This window comes from Rissa tridactyla, chromosome 3 (assembly GCF_028500815.1).
Source record: "Rissa tridactyla isolate bRisTri1 chromosome 3, bRisTri1.patW.cur.20221130, whole genome shotgun sequence".
NCBI lineage: Eukaryota > Metazoa > Chordata > Aves > Charadriiformes > Laridae > Rissa > Rissa tridactyla.
The window spans coordinates 2661472-2678992 of NC_071468.1; the positions used below are offsets into that span (position 1 = coordinate 2661472).

The 17521-nt window shown below is 38.9% G+C and overlaps 1 protein-coding gene across 5 annotated transcripts in view; it reads right to left on the reverse strand.

The window, feature by feature from the left end:
* Positions 1-17521, reverse strand: part of XPO1 (exportin 1) — a 40425-nt gene that overhangs the window by 4398 nt on the left and 18506 nt on the right. For all 5 annotated transcript variants that reach the window (XM_054194312.1, XM_054194311.1, XM_054194310.1 and 2 more), the window contains 18 exons: positions 15219-15280; positions 15094-15138; positions 14824-15005; positions 14302-14350; positions 14088-14207; positions 13858-13986; positions 12128-12286; positions 9142-9339; positions 8374-8512; positions 7314-7495; positions 6299-6455; positions 6013-6176; positions 5097-5231; positions 4002-4185; positions 2557-2663; positions 1965-2159; positions 805-973; positions 25-159 (listed from right to left, as the gene is read on the reverse strand). In XM_054194312.1, coding sequence (XP_054050287.1) covers positions 25-159; positions 805-973; positions 1965-2159; positions 2557-2663; positions 4002-4185; positions 5097-5231; positions 6013-6176; positions 6299-6455; positions 7314-7495; positions 8374-8512; positions 9142-9339; positions 12128-12286; positions 13858-13986; positions 14088-14207; positions 14302-14350; positions 14824-15005; positions 15094-15138; positions 15219-15280 — 2511 coding nt within the window. The remainder of the gene's footprint in view (positions 1-24; positions 160-804; positions 974-1964; positions 2160-2556; positions 2664-4001; positions 4186-5096; positions 5232-6012; positions 6177-6298; positions 6456-7313; positions 7496-8373; positions 8513-9141; positions 9340-12127; positions 12287-13857; positions 13987-14087; positions 14208-14301; positions 14351-14823; positions 15006-15093; positions 15139-15218; positions 15281-17521) is intronic.

A 17521-nucleotide genomic window follows, 5' to 3' on the forward strand; every position in this document is an offset into this window, starting at 1 on the left:
ATAGATATTTTTATTCATTCTTACCAGCTGTGTGTGAGGTGTCTGTTACAACTGAGAAAATGTGCTGAAGGATATCACAGAAATACGTCTGATAGAAACTCTGGGCAGCAGTCTCTTCTTGTGCAACATTCTGTAGTAGAGTATAAAGTATCTGAAGTCCTGGAAAACATGCATTAAGAGAACTAAATTACCAACAGAACAATATTAAGACCTCGGTGCATAATTTGCCTTTTTCCAAATGCGACAAATGTCCCAAGAAATTCCGACAGGCACCGAGAAGACAAGCATTATTATGTATGTAGCGCGTACAGTGATTTTCTCAGGCACTTCCTCAAGCCGCCACGGGAGGGCTATCGCCGCACGGCCACGGGATGCCGCTTTTCTTGGCATTCTTGGGTGTCAAAAGCATAAAGAGCCAATCGCATTCATTGGTACTAATGAAGGTGAGAGGATCCCTCTACCAAAAGAAGCGTTTGCTAATTTAAGAAGGCACTTAAATTACTTTACTAACACAACTGAAAGGTATCTTTTATCCCCACCCGTTCCAAACACTGATACAACTGGCAAAGACTAAGTGGCTTCAGAACAACGTTCCTTTTTATCCGGTAGCCAAAATAGTGCACTAAGCCCACGATCTTAAAAAAATAATGGGTTTAGAACTTAAGACTTATATATAGCCTCTCCTAGTCTCCCTTGATAACCGTCATTTTGGAGGGCTTTTTAACTACCCAAGTAATTACCAGTAAGTATCAGAAAATATCTGATACTGCAAATGAAGTCTGCATGTTGAACACTTCCATTTACCTGTATCTGCAACATTTCTCATTGTATGTTTGAAAGCCCAAATAATAGAATCCAGAACAAGCTTGAACTGTGCAGGTGGAATGGCCAGGAACGCTGGGAAGCAATGAGAATTTACAGCCTGGAGTAGCAAGAAGAAGTTTGTTCTATGTTCAGGATATTCTTCAAAGTCCTAGAAGGAGAGGCAGGGGGAGAAAAAAAGGTCAAGGTTCTTAAAGGTCCATCATAAGATCTTGTGTTGAGTAGAGTCAATAGCTGACAGAACACTTAGAACCCAGGTTTGAAATAACCTGAAACGCAAAGCAAAGGTTACATTTCTCGGTGAGATTTTTCCCCGCAATTTCCCCCCCCAAAGCTTGAGAAGACAATCTGGAGTTACCCAACGCTGACAGGCCGAGACACGTTCTGTCAGAACACAACCTGAATCGCTACTGGGTCCACAGATAAGGAGGCAGATGGTCTCAGCGCCGGTTAAGCGCCTACGTTGCTACAGGGGAACAATTTCTGGTTACACCCTATTGCAAAGCAGCACTAATTCAGCTGGTAGTGCTCAAGTATTATGCAAATACACATTGCACGCTGTAGCGTAAGAACTGCATGAGTGAGGAAATACTCAAAGTGACTGATCATACTTATATTCATAAATTTTATATGTTTATGAAATTCAGCAGTTAGTCCCGCACCGACATTGGGCCGAAGTACACTTCTGCTTCCAGAAGCGTGACATTCCAAGTCCCCAGAACAGAAAAACTGCTAATGACTTAAGAGCTGAACAGAGAAATTCGAGGCAATGAGATTAAGACACCTAACTAGGCAGCCAGATTTCAAACAAGTATGTTCGCTTGAGCAGAAATTTCTGCAAGTGCCACAAATGCACTTTGTGAGACTGCAAAAAAACTGGGGAGATGATCCACAAGACATCACATATGGAAATGATAATCACAGAAAGACAGCACGAACCCCTGCTTCATTTCCATGAGATGGAAGCTGTGTACTGAACTCTTAAGTTCACTACATACTGCCTCCCTTCATGGCAAGAAAAGGATGTCTTTCAGTTAGAGATGTACCAACAGCCAAGACTAGCACTCTTAGAAAACCCCTTTTTTTTTTTTTTGGGCTTCAGTCACCAGGGAGATGCCTTATCCGTTACCAATTATAAATACCTTGTTGATCATATTTAGCGTGCACTCAAAAACAGCATCAAATATCTGAGGTATTTCAGCAGTGATGTGTCCACCCAGCTTGTTTACAATGATAGCCATAGTACTCAGCACTTCAGGTTCTCTCGCGGCTGGAACATTTCGCTGGTAGTCAATGAGAACTGCATCCAACAAGGGTGGGACAAAGTTTTCGGCTACCTAAATGAAAGAGTAAGCCACGGTTATACCAATGCAGTTATTGAACAAAGTCTCTGGCATACAGTTTATAGCAAAGTGCGTTGTGTAGTTACAGGAGATACTTTTCCTAAGGAAGCTGAAATAAATTACACTTCCATAAACTCCCCCCACTCTGTACCCATCCAACAGGGCTTCCAACAGGGTTCTCTTACACCTCCTCGATTCCCTTTAAGATTAGTCTCAGCTAAAATTAACTGAAGTATCTCAAGTGTAGCCCAGGCTTCCCTCTGTACCATCACACTTTCTCCTTGCTCTTGTGACCAACTGATTCGGTCAGCAACAGAACAAGAAAACAGAGTCTTCCTAATTCTGTCGTCTTATACGAATACACTTATTTGTATAAAATGAACCTACTTACCATCTGAGGATCATTGGACCTGCTCACCCAGCCAGAAATTAGTTTTAAAGTTTCCCTTTTTACAGTCCTCATACTTCGAATCAAGGGCTGCTTTGTTACCATTTCACCTGAAAAGTTTTAAAGCTTCTGTTAATCGGGTAAAATAACAAAAAGATTAACTTAAATTCATATTACAAAACAGAGAATGCTCAGTTTTTATATCCAAACTACAAAGACTATTAAAGACTTCTTATGCGTATTGTGCAAATAAATAAAAAACCTACCTCCCCATTCTAGCTCCATAGCTCCAAGTTGCCATTTAGCGCTACAGAACTACTACAAGACAGTACATGACTTACAGCGTTCAAAAACAAAGCTGCAACTTACTTTTCAACTAAGGGAAATCACGGATAGTCACTTAACCACACGGACTGAGCTCACATCTGCTCCTCATCAAGTGATGGGGGGGGAGAATAAGTTACTTCCTGATTTCATCTAAGAAATAACCCTTCCACTTTTCTTTGTCTGCACTCATCCTTAAGAAGCCTCATCCTTAGTTCAGTTGCTTACCCCCCAAAATCACTGTACTCTGCTCAGTGAAACCTGATCTAGTGAAGTGCAGCGCCATACAACCATTACCACGCGCAGGAAAACCTGAGGAGCGCAGCCAGGGAAAGCAAGGTGGGATGGCTCGGGCTGGCATCAGAGCTGTCTCTGGGAAGACAGAGCCAGGTGGGAGAACAGACTCTGAGAAGCTACTTCAAGGTAAACCAGCTGCTCAGTTACCAAGTTTTATCTAACGCTCACATTTCCAAATACAATTATCTGCACCAGAAAGAAAACTGGTCATAACACAGAATTCAATAGCCGACTCATTTAATCTTGTAATGAACTACTACAGAAGCACATTCTCTGCTGAGATACCATAGGCCTATTTTATCTTGTAGAAATAGGTTAGGTAATTGGCAATTCCTTCTCAGTGACTGCGAGCCTGGTTTATCATGACTTTCAGACATCTTCCTCACTACGGTTACATTTCTGTAATAAAGCTATTTAGTAACACAGTATCATACCAAAACCCTGACAACATCTTTTAAAAAAATGAATGAGGTTCTATTTAAAGACAGTCTTTTAATATACAAAATTAAGAGTAAGCTAAAAGAACACATGCTACAACTTTGTCTCAGCAAGATCCCTATTAATTCTAAGTAAGCATCTATGGTGCTTTGCATCCTTTTTCAACTTGCTTGTTTATAGGTGTTTTTTCCTCCCTCTAAAATCAGTAGTTCTTTATCTGAATAGAACATCTGGTTAACAACAAAATCTAAGCCAGCGCTTTCAGTCATTCTCCACTTTCCCAAACAATAAAACAAACACCGTAAAATTAGCCTAATTGGAATGTACTCTGAAACCTAATGACATACCCTGCTAACCCTCATTTTCAGGAAGAACGTAGAATTTCTTACCATTAGCCTGAATAGCTGCAGAAATATTTTCACTGAGGCACTTGTACACATTCAGCATATCTAAATAAATTCTTCCAAGCTGAATCACAAAGGGGTGGCCAACTGCTTTACATGCTCTCACATTGGTTTTCAGAATGCTACCAAGCTGCTTCACTGTTTCAGGATCCTTTAGAATATCAACATTCTGTTAAAAAAAAAATAGAGTCCATTTTGTTTAGGGAATAAAACTGCTCTTTAGCTTTCAACATGAAAATGTAACTTTAAATAATTTATCTTCCACAGCGTTAAAAGAACATATCACTGAAATGTACAGACTTCATATACACCGCTGTTTACTTCATGGCACTTGCCACCACCTCAAACAGAAAGTCTGGATAAAACTTCAATTGATTTCATTCTGCTCTTCTGCTAAAGTATTTTTGCTAGAGTGGTACAAGCGTCACTCCAGTTGAAGAAAGAAAAACACTAAGGAGGAGAAAGTAAGAAGGTGAAACCAGACAGCAGTGGTCCAAAGGCAAGGCAGTACGTTCTTGTTTTAAGAGGGAAGCCAGAGTGAGAAAAGTTACTCAAGCTTTTTCAGTTTCAGGATTTCAATTAGATTAACTCCAAATGGATTGATCTCTTGTGCAGTGCAAGACTGTTGTTCTTTAATGGGTGGAGATAATGTATTTTGAAAAGACTGAAAGAAACGGAAGACCAAAGTAAGAAATAAAGAGGTACTTTAAGAGAATGATGGAAGAGAAAGGAGGAAGAGTGAGCAGTATTTTCTAGCATTTTAATTTCCCTGCTACTCAGAAAGAAAACCCGCTTCTAAGCCAGGTGAAAGGGAGTCTTGGGAAAAAACTGTTGAAGCATATTCTGTACAGTAACAGAAAATTATCCTTTAAGTCAGATTAAAAACAGTATTTATTTTGTCATTTAAGTCTCCTCTCTCAAAACCACTTCTGCTGTCATGTCAATCACTGCTTTAGCCATCCTTTAGTAAAAGCCCACCACAGCTACGTACTTCATCTCCCGCTGCGTGAAAAACAAACCCAGCATTTAGCAGGTTTTCTTCACCTGAACACAGAATACATGTAAAATTTATGAGCTTACCTTTGTTGCCTGTTGAATTATGCTGTCCCACACCTGATTAGGTAGCAACATGTATTTTTCTATCAGGTGCTCCTGCACAGACTGGTCTGTCTGTGCCCCGATCATGTATCCCACTGCTTCATAGAATGTATGCACCTGATCAGAACAAGTAGTCACATAGAAAGGTTAAAAAGGAATAAGGCAAATTTCACACTGTTCTGAACTAACATATAGTGAAGGCTGAAAACAGGCTTCACTGTCTAAATGCCTTTTTCCCCCCTCTTGAATTTATGAGATCCTTCTCTGTTTTTTTATCATATATAAAACAAACCTCCATCCCCTTCCCTTCAAATGCCACTAAATACATCCCAGAGTCTTCCTTCATTTTGCCATGAAATCCTGAAGTGAGGAAGCTCAGACGTGTGCCATTTAGCTCTTAACTAAATATTAGCAGAAGTGTTTAAACCTTTTCCAGATGCCAGAGCCACTCTGCCCAAAGTTTCAGGACATTTTTGCACATCTCAGCACGTGTCACTTGCATGCACACCTCGCTTCCTGAGCTGTGCCCTTCCTAGACATAGGTGCTTTTGGCTTGTTCCCTTCCCCGCTTCTCAAATACAGGAGCTGTAAGTCTACTCTGATAGTAGGGTATTAATCTTTCCTGAATCAGAACCTCAGAATTAGATTCAGTATGTTATTTACTTGTTAAAACATTCCAGAAATCAAAATTCTGACTAAATGCACTTTAATTCTCCTTCCAAGCATTCCAACTGAGCTCTCCGTAATGCAACCGCATCATACTATTGATACCCTCACACTGTCACGAACAAAGAACTGAGGAATTCAATTCAAGCCTTGAAAGCCGCTACTACACTTTAATATGAAGTTCACTTTTGATTAGTTTTTAGAATTGTCCACAACCCCGAATGAAACATACCTGTTGTGGCTGAAGGTCACAGATGATTGTATTAATATTGTTCAAGATTTCATCAATGAAGGGCATGACCTCTCCCACTTGAACCTGAACAAAATGTCGGCGGCATTTCTGTGCTATTTTTATGAAGGTATCACAAGCCATATCCTGGACGCCATCATGGGTTTCTAAATTAGATCAAGTCAGTTACTACTTTGCATTTCCCCCCCCCCCCATACACATGCATGTATGGGCATCAATTTTAATTGTTTTTTACAATTAAAACAGCATGTAAAAACCAGATAATTACCATGCATAAATTCAAACAACTTGTTGACTACTGTCTTCAAAAATTTCCAGTGAGCTCTCAAAAACCGTGGGTATTGACCTACTATATACATTATATTTGATGCAATAATGGCTTTATTGTCTTTTCCTCGCTTTTGTTCGCAGAGTCCCAGGAGATCCTACAACACAACATATTTTTAGTTTCCTCTCCAAGTTTGTCCAAGTTCAATTAAAAGCACTACAAGACGAAGCATAAAAACCCTACAAGGAGCTGTACTAAAATAAAGGAAAGTGGTTACCATCATCAAGTTCAAAGTCCAAAGAAAAAAACAAACAAAACGCCCAAGTGGGTTAAGACTTGGGTAATGCACTTATTGAAATTTCAACCAAACCAGGAACACCATGGTTTCAACCTCGGAATCTTCATCTGCAATATAACTAACGATTTCTACAGGGAGGACTTCAACAAGCCTCACAGCATTTAATACTGACCAAGCAGTTGGTATCAATATACATTCCACATCAGAGAAAAGAAATTAAACTGAATCGTCTGCATGATTTATGTGACTTGTTAGAGCAAGGTCCGTTACTCTTGTAAAAAAATGTTCTGTTCCTGCACTCTTTCCATGCACATATTTACCAAAAAAATCACTTTGATCAATGAATATTTGGAAAAAGGAAAAACAGCAGGGTGCCACGTCGTTACAAGTGTAGGTTATTTTGCCACTTTCCTTTATTTCGTTAGCAATCCCTTTCCATCTCTTCTGCATCCCTGAAGAAAAATTCTTAATCATAAACTAAATTTTACCCCTGAAATTTTCACAGCAAAAAGGCTGTCTGATTAACGCATTGCTCATGGTTAAAGACTTTATCAGCCTTAAATTCAGGATGTAAGATTCCCCAGTAAGTTACTCTTACCAACTTGCCTGCTGTACAAGGTAACTTACAAAGAACGTACAGCAATATTTTTTGTAAACTTAGTTTTTTGAGCATAAATTATGAAGTGTGACAAAGCTGTTAGTTTTGCACCATGATACCTTAATTACTGTAACAAGGAATCTTTTTTCATCTTCTTCATGCATTGCTCCACTGATCGAGCCGATAGCCCAACACAAGGTATTCAAATTTTTCCATGACCATTCTGTTCCGTTCACTTGATTGTGAAGTTTCTCAGTCATAATTCGTTCCGTGTCTGCATAATCCAGATGCGTAAGATAAACTGAAAGACATAAACATCAAACAGGGGCATTTTAAAGCAACAACCTGGACCACAGCTCCATAGGCAAAGTTAAGTTGTAACCAAAAGACAACAAGCGATGTGAAAAGTCTCAGTCAATGAATGTCTCGCATGCCAGTCACATCAGTCAAGTTGCTAAGTTAAATTAGTAACAAAAGGCAGACATACTGATGGTCTATAGGGAATATGGGACTGGCTACCTATGGGGGACGTTATATAGTGTGTAAGAAGTCAATCCATTTTCTTCTGCTCTTTGTTTCAGTGCCCTTAACTCTGCTGGTTGCAATAAGCCATCAGCACAGTGGAGATGCTCCTCCTAAACAAGTCTAGGTGGGACAATTCAGGTATCGCAACTCAGACACTTGCATCAGCCCCTAATAAGTATTTGTGTCTTTAATATGAAATTCTAAATCTGAGGCCAGATTCAGAAACAGATTTTACTACTCCACAGAACACAGCTTCCACCACATTCACATGTGTTTTTTTTTTTTTGAATCTGAAAGATACTACACTACAAGCAATAGTTAACAACAGAAATCAAACACTAACTAAATCTGCTTTTCCATATAAATAATCCTGTATCTGGACATACAACTAAGGCTCAGACATACAGTAATAATTTTAATACAATAAACATTTAATACAATAAATCAATCAAAAGTTCTTTTTTTCACATTCCACATGAAAAGGTATTAGAACAATTAATCTAACGCTGGCTCTCAGCATTCCCTTAAAGCATTTGCATTTGATAGAAAAATATTTAGTATTGAAGGTCTAATGTCTTAAATACGTGACAATTCTAATCCCCCCCACCCCCTCAAATTGCAGTTAGGACTAAATTTTGAGCTGAGTACACTTACCCAGTGTTTCTCTCATATTTTTATACAAGTTTATGGAATCTGTATCCTTCATGAATTCTCGTACTACTTCCCCTTGATCATTTTCCACAACTAGGACTTCTTCAGGTTTAGCCATACGGCTAACCATTAGCAATCGAACCTGCATGTTGCAAAAGCGAGTTAAAACTGAATCAAACCGTAACACGAAAATACACGTGTAGCTCCATGGGTGCTGCCAGAGCAGCCTGACCCAGATAAAGCGTATAGCCAGCACTTCACCAGATTTGCTCACATTAAGATTCTATAGACACGCATTAACTAAAAAGCCATTTTGCTGATTTCTCTCTCTCCATGAACAAGCTGAGTAGTTAAAAACCCCCAACCTATGAAGTATACTTTTTAGAGCTTCAAAATGTGTATGTCATATTAGGGTTTTAAAAAACCATTTATTCTATACACACATTTTTTTTCCTCCAACTGTAACACTCCAGCCTTTACCCCTTTAAGAAACAGTTTAAAACTTTTTTTTTTTTATTAAATTAAGTCTTACATTTATAATAGGTATCTAAAAAAAAGCCCCTGAAACACCGTATTAATACTCCTGTCATGTACTGGTATCATCTTAAAGTATTTTCACAATTGCAGCATACTAAATAATTAGAGTTGCATCAATTACCAACTACTCAAAGCAAGAAAAGTTTTCTTACGTCACTCCTTACAGGAGGCAAAATCTCTAATTCAGGAACATTATCTAAGTCTTTACAGTACCTTTATTTAAGCATGGATTACCTTGGACAATACAGGCAAATAAAGCTGTCGTCTTGGCGGAACATCAAAGTGTTGACTTCCCGAAAGCAACGGAGAAGCAGACGTTGAAAATGGACTTTCCCTGTACAGCTCAGCAGCTAAATGATTCCAATATTCAAGACAAATCTTGAAAATTTCTGTTTCCTCAACTTCTGATACCAATAACATATAATGAAGAGCCTGGAAAAGTGTGGTTTAAACATCCAGTTATGAATTATTTCTGCAGATAAAACCACATTGCTTCAAAGTGCAGTTATCCAAATATTGATGAAATGCCAAATTAATGCACGAGTTCGGAACAGGAGGCATTAACATTGCAATGGCATTACCTGCAAGTCAGAGCCGTGACCAGCAGACAACTCAAAGCGCCCTGTCAATTACTGGTATTTTCAAAGTGTGTATCAATTCTTAAATCTAAAGTAACCTAAAGACAACTTAAAAACTGCCACAGCCAAATCAGCCTGTTTGGAAATTATCCAACTCAGCCTCTGGAGCTTCTGCAAGGCATTTTGGTTTAGAGCCTCAAAAAACTCTCGACAGCTCGTTTCAATGACTGCTGTTCTCAAGCCTATTACTACTCCGTTGTTCTGGATCCGTACACCCTGAAGAACCAAAGGCGCTCAAAGCCATGCCACTGGCTCGCTTTCCACAGCCATCATCTACCAGAACCTTTTCAGCTTCTTTATTGCCAGAAGAGCCATGGCAGACTGAGAAGGGAAGGCCACCGATGCAATTCTGACAGACCCAGATACCGACCACAGTAATTAGAACTACGTAGCCAAACTATTTTTACCTAGCTTATTTTTCAGTCCCCTGGTGAAAGGTATCAAAGCAATAGTCCCCTAGTGAACAAACAGAATGAAACAATGAAATCTGAAGACATTTCATAGCTTGGGTACTGCAGCACCTCAGAGCATTTCAGATGGTAAAGACCTGAATTCAGCACCTGTACCTACAATGTCAAAAGAGGGATTCAAACCAGCCATACATTAGTCTTACAAACTTTTTCTTGGTAATTTTACTTGGAAGAACTCATACAGCTTCCTTCATTAGTCTACACAGCTCCAGTGAATCCGTGGAGCAATTTCAGAAGATCTGACACATCCAAAGTGCAGGAATAAAGAGGTTAGAATGACATAGAACTTTAAGTAACTGTAACTATGTTCTATTACATTGCAACTTACAAAAGTGAAATTTGCAACCATTTTCGGCCAGCCTAAGAACTTTGTGAAGCATTTCAACATCCTGTACACCACTTTCAGTCATTCAGAATTGAATTTTGTAGGTGTCAGCTTTAAAGAAGAATTTAACATAGTTATACCAGACAAGAGGAGGCCAATACCTAAAAACTGCACCCCAACTTACACACAGTTGCACGGGACACACAACAGCTGCAGCCATGACCACAAGTCTTCCTAATAAAGCCTCAATATATAGAGAAGCTTGAGCTCTGCTCCCCCGATTCACTGTTATTTTAAAAGCTTACTACTTGCAAGTTTAGGAATTATTTGGGAACTGTCGATAGTTATTCTTTTTAAAATAAAAAGTGATACTCCTCTTAGTCCATCTTCTAAGTGAGCTACAATTTGGTATTTGCAACCATCTTATGAACATTTATGTGTAGAGGGCTACCTCCAGAAATACTGCGAACACCAGCTGGAAAACAGACTGGAATTCAGATGGACGTTTGTTAGATGAGAACTAATCACCTGCAAGATGTACTTCCCCCTCCCAAATGGAACGTGGTCTCCATGTTTCAGCTGCAATATTCTTTTTGTCCCCGTCTGCGGGCAGTCCCTCACCCTGGCGCCTCCATACCTACACAGGGCTTGACTCTGGGCACGGGCAGTGGTGCTTCAAGGGGCTACAGAGCCACTTTCGTCCCCTTGGAGCTCAGCAGTGGGAGGGAGCTAGCAAAAGAGTCACCACAGAACAGCTCACCCTCAGACACATTTGTCTTCACAATCAAAAAAAACACAGCTGAAAAAACCCTAATTTTGTGATCTAGCCTCAATACATTATGAGGTAGCACGTTGAATCTAGACACCTAGAATTTAAGCCTTTCCAACCCGTCGTTCCTAGCTGAATTTCCAATAATTTCCACAGATCCCAGTAATTTTTGACAGTGAAGTTGTACTTTACTGTCACAATTGAAAAGAATGCAGCAGTCTCCAAGAAAAGAAGGGAACAAGCAGAAAGGAAGGACAACTGGAAATCTTATTCTCAGCAGAAATCTCTTACAGCAACTGCTGTAAGATTGCTGATAACCGAGACCCATAGGTCCCCCTCCTAGACCAGTAATACTGCAAAATACAGCAACGCACAGTCATTTGGTAGAGCTCTGCCATTAAGTGTTACTGGCACATGCAGTCTTTATTACACAGAAACAGAGCATCATCCTCGAGGATTATATTTAAAGCCTTTTACTCAAACTTCGGGAAATGGCAAATGAGGCAAGAAACGGCACCAGGATGGAAGCGCTGAACTGCGGCACGCGCTGGACCCTACAAACCCGCTTTGGATGCTGAGTGAAAACACAACTGACCTGCTTCACACAGACTGATCAAAGTCATAGCAACGCCTTCTCTGTACAAGACTTAAACGCAAAACATGGTATGTACGGACCCATGGGAAAAGAATATATGAAATTATTTTAAAGCCGTATTTAACACTTTCAAGGAGGAACAATTAAGAAGAGGGAGAGACAGAGACTTATGGACTTCAGACATTGTATTAGCAGTATAGGATCACTGAAAACAGAGTGCCTTTGAAGCATACTAGGAAACAAAAACCGAAAGGTTTTTTGAATTATTCATGAGATTTATTAATTATGTGAAGGAAATAGGAATTTTTTTTCCCCTCTTACCCGCTATACGTAGAACAATCTAGAAATTATATTACTATCACATCCTTTGCATGTGAGGACACACTTGCTACATTTTGAAACAGGATAAATTGAGCAACTTACCTCCATTAATGTCTCCCGCAGATTTAATCTTTTTTCTATAAGCTGACCATGTTCCTTGAGGAACGTGCAGAGAAACAAACTGAGATTCTGAATGAAGTTCTGTTCATCATCTTTTCCATTGGAGTACGCAAGTCGGATATTGGTATTTAAGGGAAGCATCTAATAAAAAGATTAGAGACATAATCAAGAATTTCCCATTTTATGCAGAAGTAGAACTACTAAATATTAAGAAATATCCTGCTCTTTTGGCAAAAAAGTCCTCTGCCTTTGATGGCATCCACTCTTTACAGAGCTTTCTTACAAAAAAGCCTTACAGCTCCTTCATTTCATGCTTGAGCCCAAGATGGACAGTACGGCAAAAACAAACAGATGCAAGAGTTCTGACGCACTAGACCCTTTTCCACCCCTTGTAACAGCAGCTGTAAACAAGAGAAGTATCTACTCTATCACAGACATTTCCAGCTGGCATGGGGCAAAGATGTTCCAAAAATGTGTTTGTTACCTGTCCCTAGTAACATTAAGTTTCACAACATTACATCATCATAACGTTAAAACCCCATGAAAGACCTCCTCTGTAGTATTTAGAAATTATAAAGACGACTGAAGGATACTGGAACGTACTCTTCAGTCACCTTCTAGAAATCTCTGGCACCTCTTAAAGAGATGCGCTGCCTTTTAAACTCGATCATTATACAAATAAAATGTTTTCAACATTATCATCAACTAGTAAACTACATTCTTTGAAGTCAACACTATTAAGCTATAGAACAGAGAGAATAAAGTTTAACACTTTTGCTGCTGCCAGCTTTTGTGTGGTTTTGATTGTTCTCCAACTTCATTTTACAAAGTTAAGAACAAGACAAATATCTGCAATAAATGCAACAGTTTGCATCAACTTCATATGCCACAGTCACGCTAAAAACCTGCAGGTTGCAAAACATGCCAAATACCCAACTTGGCATTCAACTGATGCTTTGAGCAAAAACTTAGGCCAGATATACCGGCATTTAAAATCAAGAGTATCATCTGTCAAAACTGAGGAAGTAATGTTCAGCTGCCTAATACACAAGATAACTTTGGTGTGTGCAACAACCTGCCTTTAAATTTAATTATAACTAAATAAAAGTCCTACAGCTCCACTTGCAGCTGGGGAGAACTGGGCCATTAAAAGAAGCATGCCTGTTCTAAAGAACCCCTGAGACAGACCAACATTACAAACAAAGGAAAAAAAATGCCAAAAAACCCCTTAAAACTGTTCTCTTAAGATGCTAACACAATGAGAAAAGCTACAAACTCATGTACCTGAATCTGAGCTGCTCTGAGTGGAATAAACAAATTATATAAACTTAAAGCATGGCTTTATGACAAACATTTCTCTCTGTTTCAAAAATAAATAGCAACTTGCAGAAGTTAATTCAGTTTAGGTCTTAGGAGACACGCAGTACACGTTTTGTTGCATCTCTCTCAACTTTCCCCATCAGACAGCCCAAGTGCTCACAAAGCCCCCTGAATTAATCAAAACAAATCAATGCAGCAAAATACAGCTGTGATCAAGAGCCAAAAAAATACACTTATCACCTTCTGATCAAGTGCTAAATACCACTGAAGAATAATATTTGTCTTATCGAGAGCTCTATAATGAATATAAATTTGTTAAGTAACTTTAAGTTCAACACAAATTGATTCTGCAAAATGAACCAGTCAAGAGACAGATTTATTAAAAACATTACCTGTTTTAACTGCATCATGGTCAATGTAAAAAGTGTTACAAACTGTTCTTCATACTGGCTTACGCTGACACCTGCAATCTCTGTGAGGCACTTCAAAGAGACATTTCGAAACATGGGAACATTTAAGAACTATTGAGAGAGGAAACAAAGAGTATTACAAAAGTGTTGCACACTAAGCTTTTTTGCAACTTTTATTTAAATTTAAAAGCCATCAATTTTTGCGCAAGTACCTTGTATATTAGTGTGCTGATTAACTTGGTCTCAAATATATATCCCAGAGGAATCCAGTTCAGAAATCGTAGCAAAGTTTCCAAAGTTGCATGAACTAAGGGAGCATTTTGGGAGTTTTCCTGTAAACGACCATTAGTGTTTATGATATTGTTAGGCATGATGGGGGAGTTTTTAAAAATATCAAAAAAATATCAGTAAAGAAATAAGACTTACCATCACAAACTGACACAGTTGAAATATCTGAGAGAATTCATTGCACATGCTGTAAAAAAATAAATTAAAAATTAATCATTTCCACCGTCCATGAAACATCCTATCTCCTTCAATCAAAATGTCCATGCTCACAGAACAGGTCCTAAAGACCTTTTTCCACGGAGGCATTCACAAGCCACCTGTCTTTTACCAATTTTCATGCTAATAACGCAGATTTTGAAGTAGCTTAAAGTCTGTGCCTGCAAATTCTGGCTTGGAAATGCAAGCAATGCTGGATGTTTTGTTAAAAGGGTAAGACCATCAGTCAACTGATGCTACTTGCAGTAAGGTAGAAATATCCGTGTGTACAAAGTTTGGTATCACCCAACAGTACTGCTTTAAAGAAAAATCAGTAACTACTCAGCCTTAGAAATAAAATTCAACAGCTGTAGGTGTTCACCCAAAAGCTCGAAGTGAGAGCAACTACTTAGCAGCAAGCACAAAGTCCATCCTATTTATTAAGATTTAAATATATATACTTGCCTGTCTTTCAAATGTTTAGCTTTTACTTGAGTAATCTGGCCACTGGAAAAATCAAACACTTCTTCACTCAATAGTTTAAGGATCACCATGTTATTCTGACAAAGACTTTCACTAGTCCTGCTTGCTCCCACAATATCGCTTATAAAAGTTGGCCAGTGCTTTGGCCATTCCTGTTTCAGTATCTGAAAAGTGAAGCATCCATATGTTAGACACGTATGCAAAGCCAAACACTTTATTACAAGATGTAAAACTTTATGAACTCCAGCTTACCTGAACAAGAATCATATTCAGTTTCCCAATATACACTTTCTCTTTCTGGAGAAGACAAGAGGAGAGGAGTCAAGTAATGCATAATATTCCCCTCCCCCCTCCTCCCCTGAAAAGAAGTCACTTACTTCTACACATGTTGGGTCAGATGAGGTCTTGATAATTAGGCCAACAACATATTTTTTAATACCTGCAGAAGAGTTAGGAATTTATTTTCAACTATGCCAGATATCACGAGTACAGTAATAAATATTTTTGAATTCAGATTCTTCACATGTTTTTAAAAAGAAACACCTCTAATGAACATATATGCACATCTCGGTGAGCATCCCTCTTCACTTGTATGGAAAAATCCACCTTTGGATCAATTCTGCAAGAGGGTATTTCAAATGTACAAGAGGGCTTTATACTTAAATGGACTAAGGATCAGAGTGTACTTGTAGTAGTTTACACCAGATCAATCTATCAGCTTCCTAAAGGCTGCAAGAACTCGTGAGGAAGCCTGCATTGGCAGCACTGCACAGAACTACATTAGGCTGAGGACAGAAAGACAGCATCCAGCACTGTCCAGACCCCGACACATATTGCGATAGGAACTTACAAATGCTGCTGTAGAGCTCCCTCAGTAAAATTTATTTCTACCCAATATGATTTTCAGATCATACCTAACAACCGAAAGTTGGCAAATATACTCTTACTGCCTCAGCCAAATGTTTACAATGGCAAGACAAAAAATACAAACAAGAGAGTCCTCCATCTTCTTTGACTAATGCTTTTTTATTAATAAAAAGCGAACTCTAAGAATAAAGAGAGCTTTCTAAGCACAACTCAAATTTTAATGCCAAGTTAGCTAGAACTGCACGGAGAGCTTCGGTACATCACCTTTCACCTTCACTGTACGTAAAAGTTCAGCAATGCTCCAGTTCACCTAGACGATCCATTTTAAACACAGGAATTCTTAAGCACAGCATTTAAAAGTAAAAGCACCGTGCCGGAGCTTAGCAAAGGTTTCCCTGCACAATCTTAAAAGAACAAAACTTAAACCTTTATTCACCCACTATAGTACAATGCACTTGGATTTGGACGACTGTGCTCTTATGGCACACATGGATACTGTGGATTATGAAACTCAATAAATTCTGGTTTCCTGCTTTTGTATTTTCTGCTTAAATTGTCAACTGAGGGCACGGGCTGTATTTAAATCACTCGTTTTGTTGTGTTTCTTCTACAAATGTTTTTAAATTGCTTTAGAGTTTTCAGCTCCACCACACAGTATCCTCAGCTCCCTCCTCACTGTTAACCTACCAGTGACTGAAGACATGGAAACAATGGCTTTCCAAGCGACTTTTCATCATGATATACATATATAAAACCACTCTGTACAAAAACATCTGACTCCAGGTCATCTGTGCATGTCTTTTCTTGGAGTCACGAACTAGATGAACATTACTAATAGTTCTACTTCAACAGAGCTTTGACACGATGATGGATCTCAGCACACCGGGATTAAACACTTTCAAACCAGGCAAATGTTTTCTTGTCATAGTGAAGTCTTACAATAGGTGTATATTTTGCTCTTCAACTTGATGAACCTCAAAATCTGGTTTCAACCCGTCCTTCAACAAGAGTCAACTGACTCATGCAGACAAAACACAGATGTTGAAAATTTTAGGAAAAGTCACTACCCAGAAGAACACCTTATGTCGAAGACATTTTGTTTCCCCCTAACCGCTGTTCTAAATTTTAAAACATTTCTAAGACTTTATCAGAATTAGTCATTTTTTTTGCATTTCGGGCCTGAGCAACAGGATTAGAAGAAACATTTTGCTAATTGCATTCTCATGAAATCTGGAAAACTAGATCTAGACTTCGAGCCATTAGATCCCTACTGGACAGGAGCTGTTCTATGGGTAGTTTCAATTACAAATGAAAATATTTGTCATTACCAACTGGGATCAATGCACACTACTCCAGAAGAATGGTCACTAGCAAAATAATCATCACTGTCAGTAACTGGGTAAGAGTTATTACCAAGCACTAGCTTTACACCATAGGCATGTCCTAGTATTTTAAAGCTAAAAACCACATGCTTTGCTGAAGCATTACAGTAATTCAACAGATGAGATAGGAAAGCCCCCAAAATAGTATGGAAACAGGTCTGCAGTGCCAGAAACTAAACTATTGTAACTGTCTGCCAAACCACTAAGGGAAGCCTACTGATGCAACTCTGCATTTCAAAAAGGAATTAGAAAGCGAGTGTTGTTCTTAGACTTCCGACTGCAAAGCTGCACATTTTCCATCTTGCTGCATCAATAGTAGTATGCTTTTCAGTTATAACTTGAATGATAAGCCACCATCCATATGGCCTTGAGATCAGCAGATGAAAACAGTTGCTCAGGACCAAAGCTTCTCCATGGGAAAAAAGAAATAA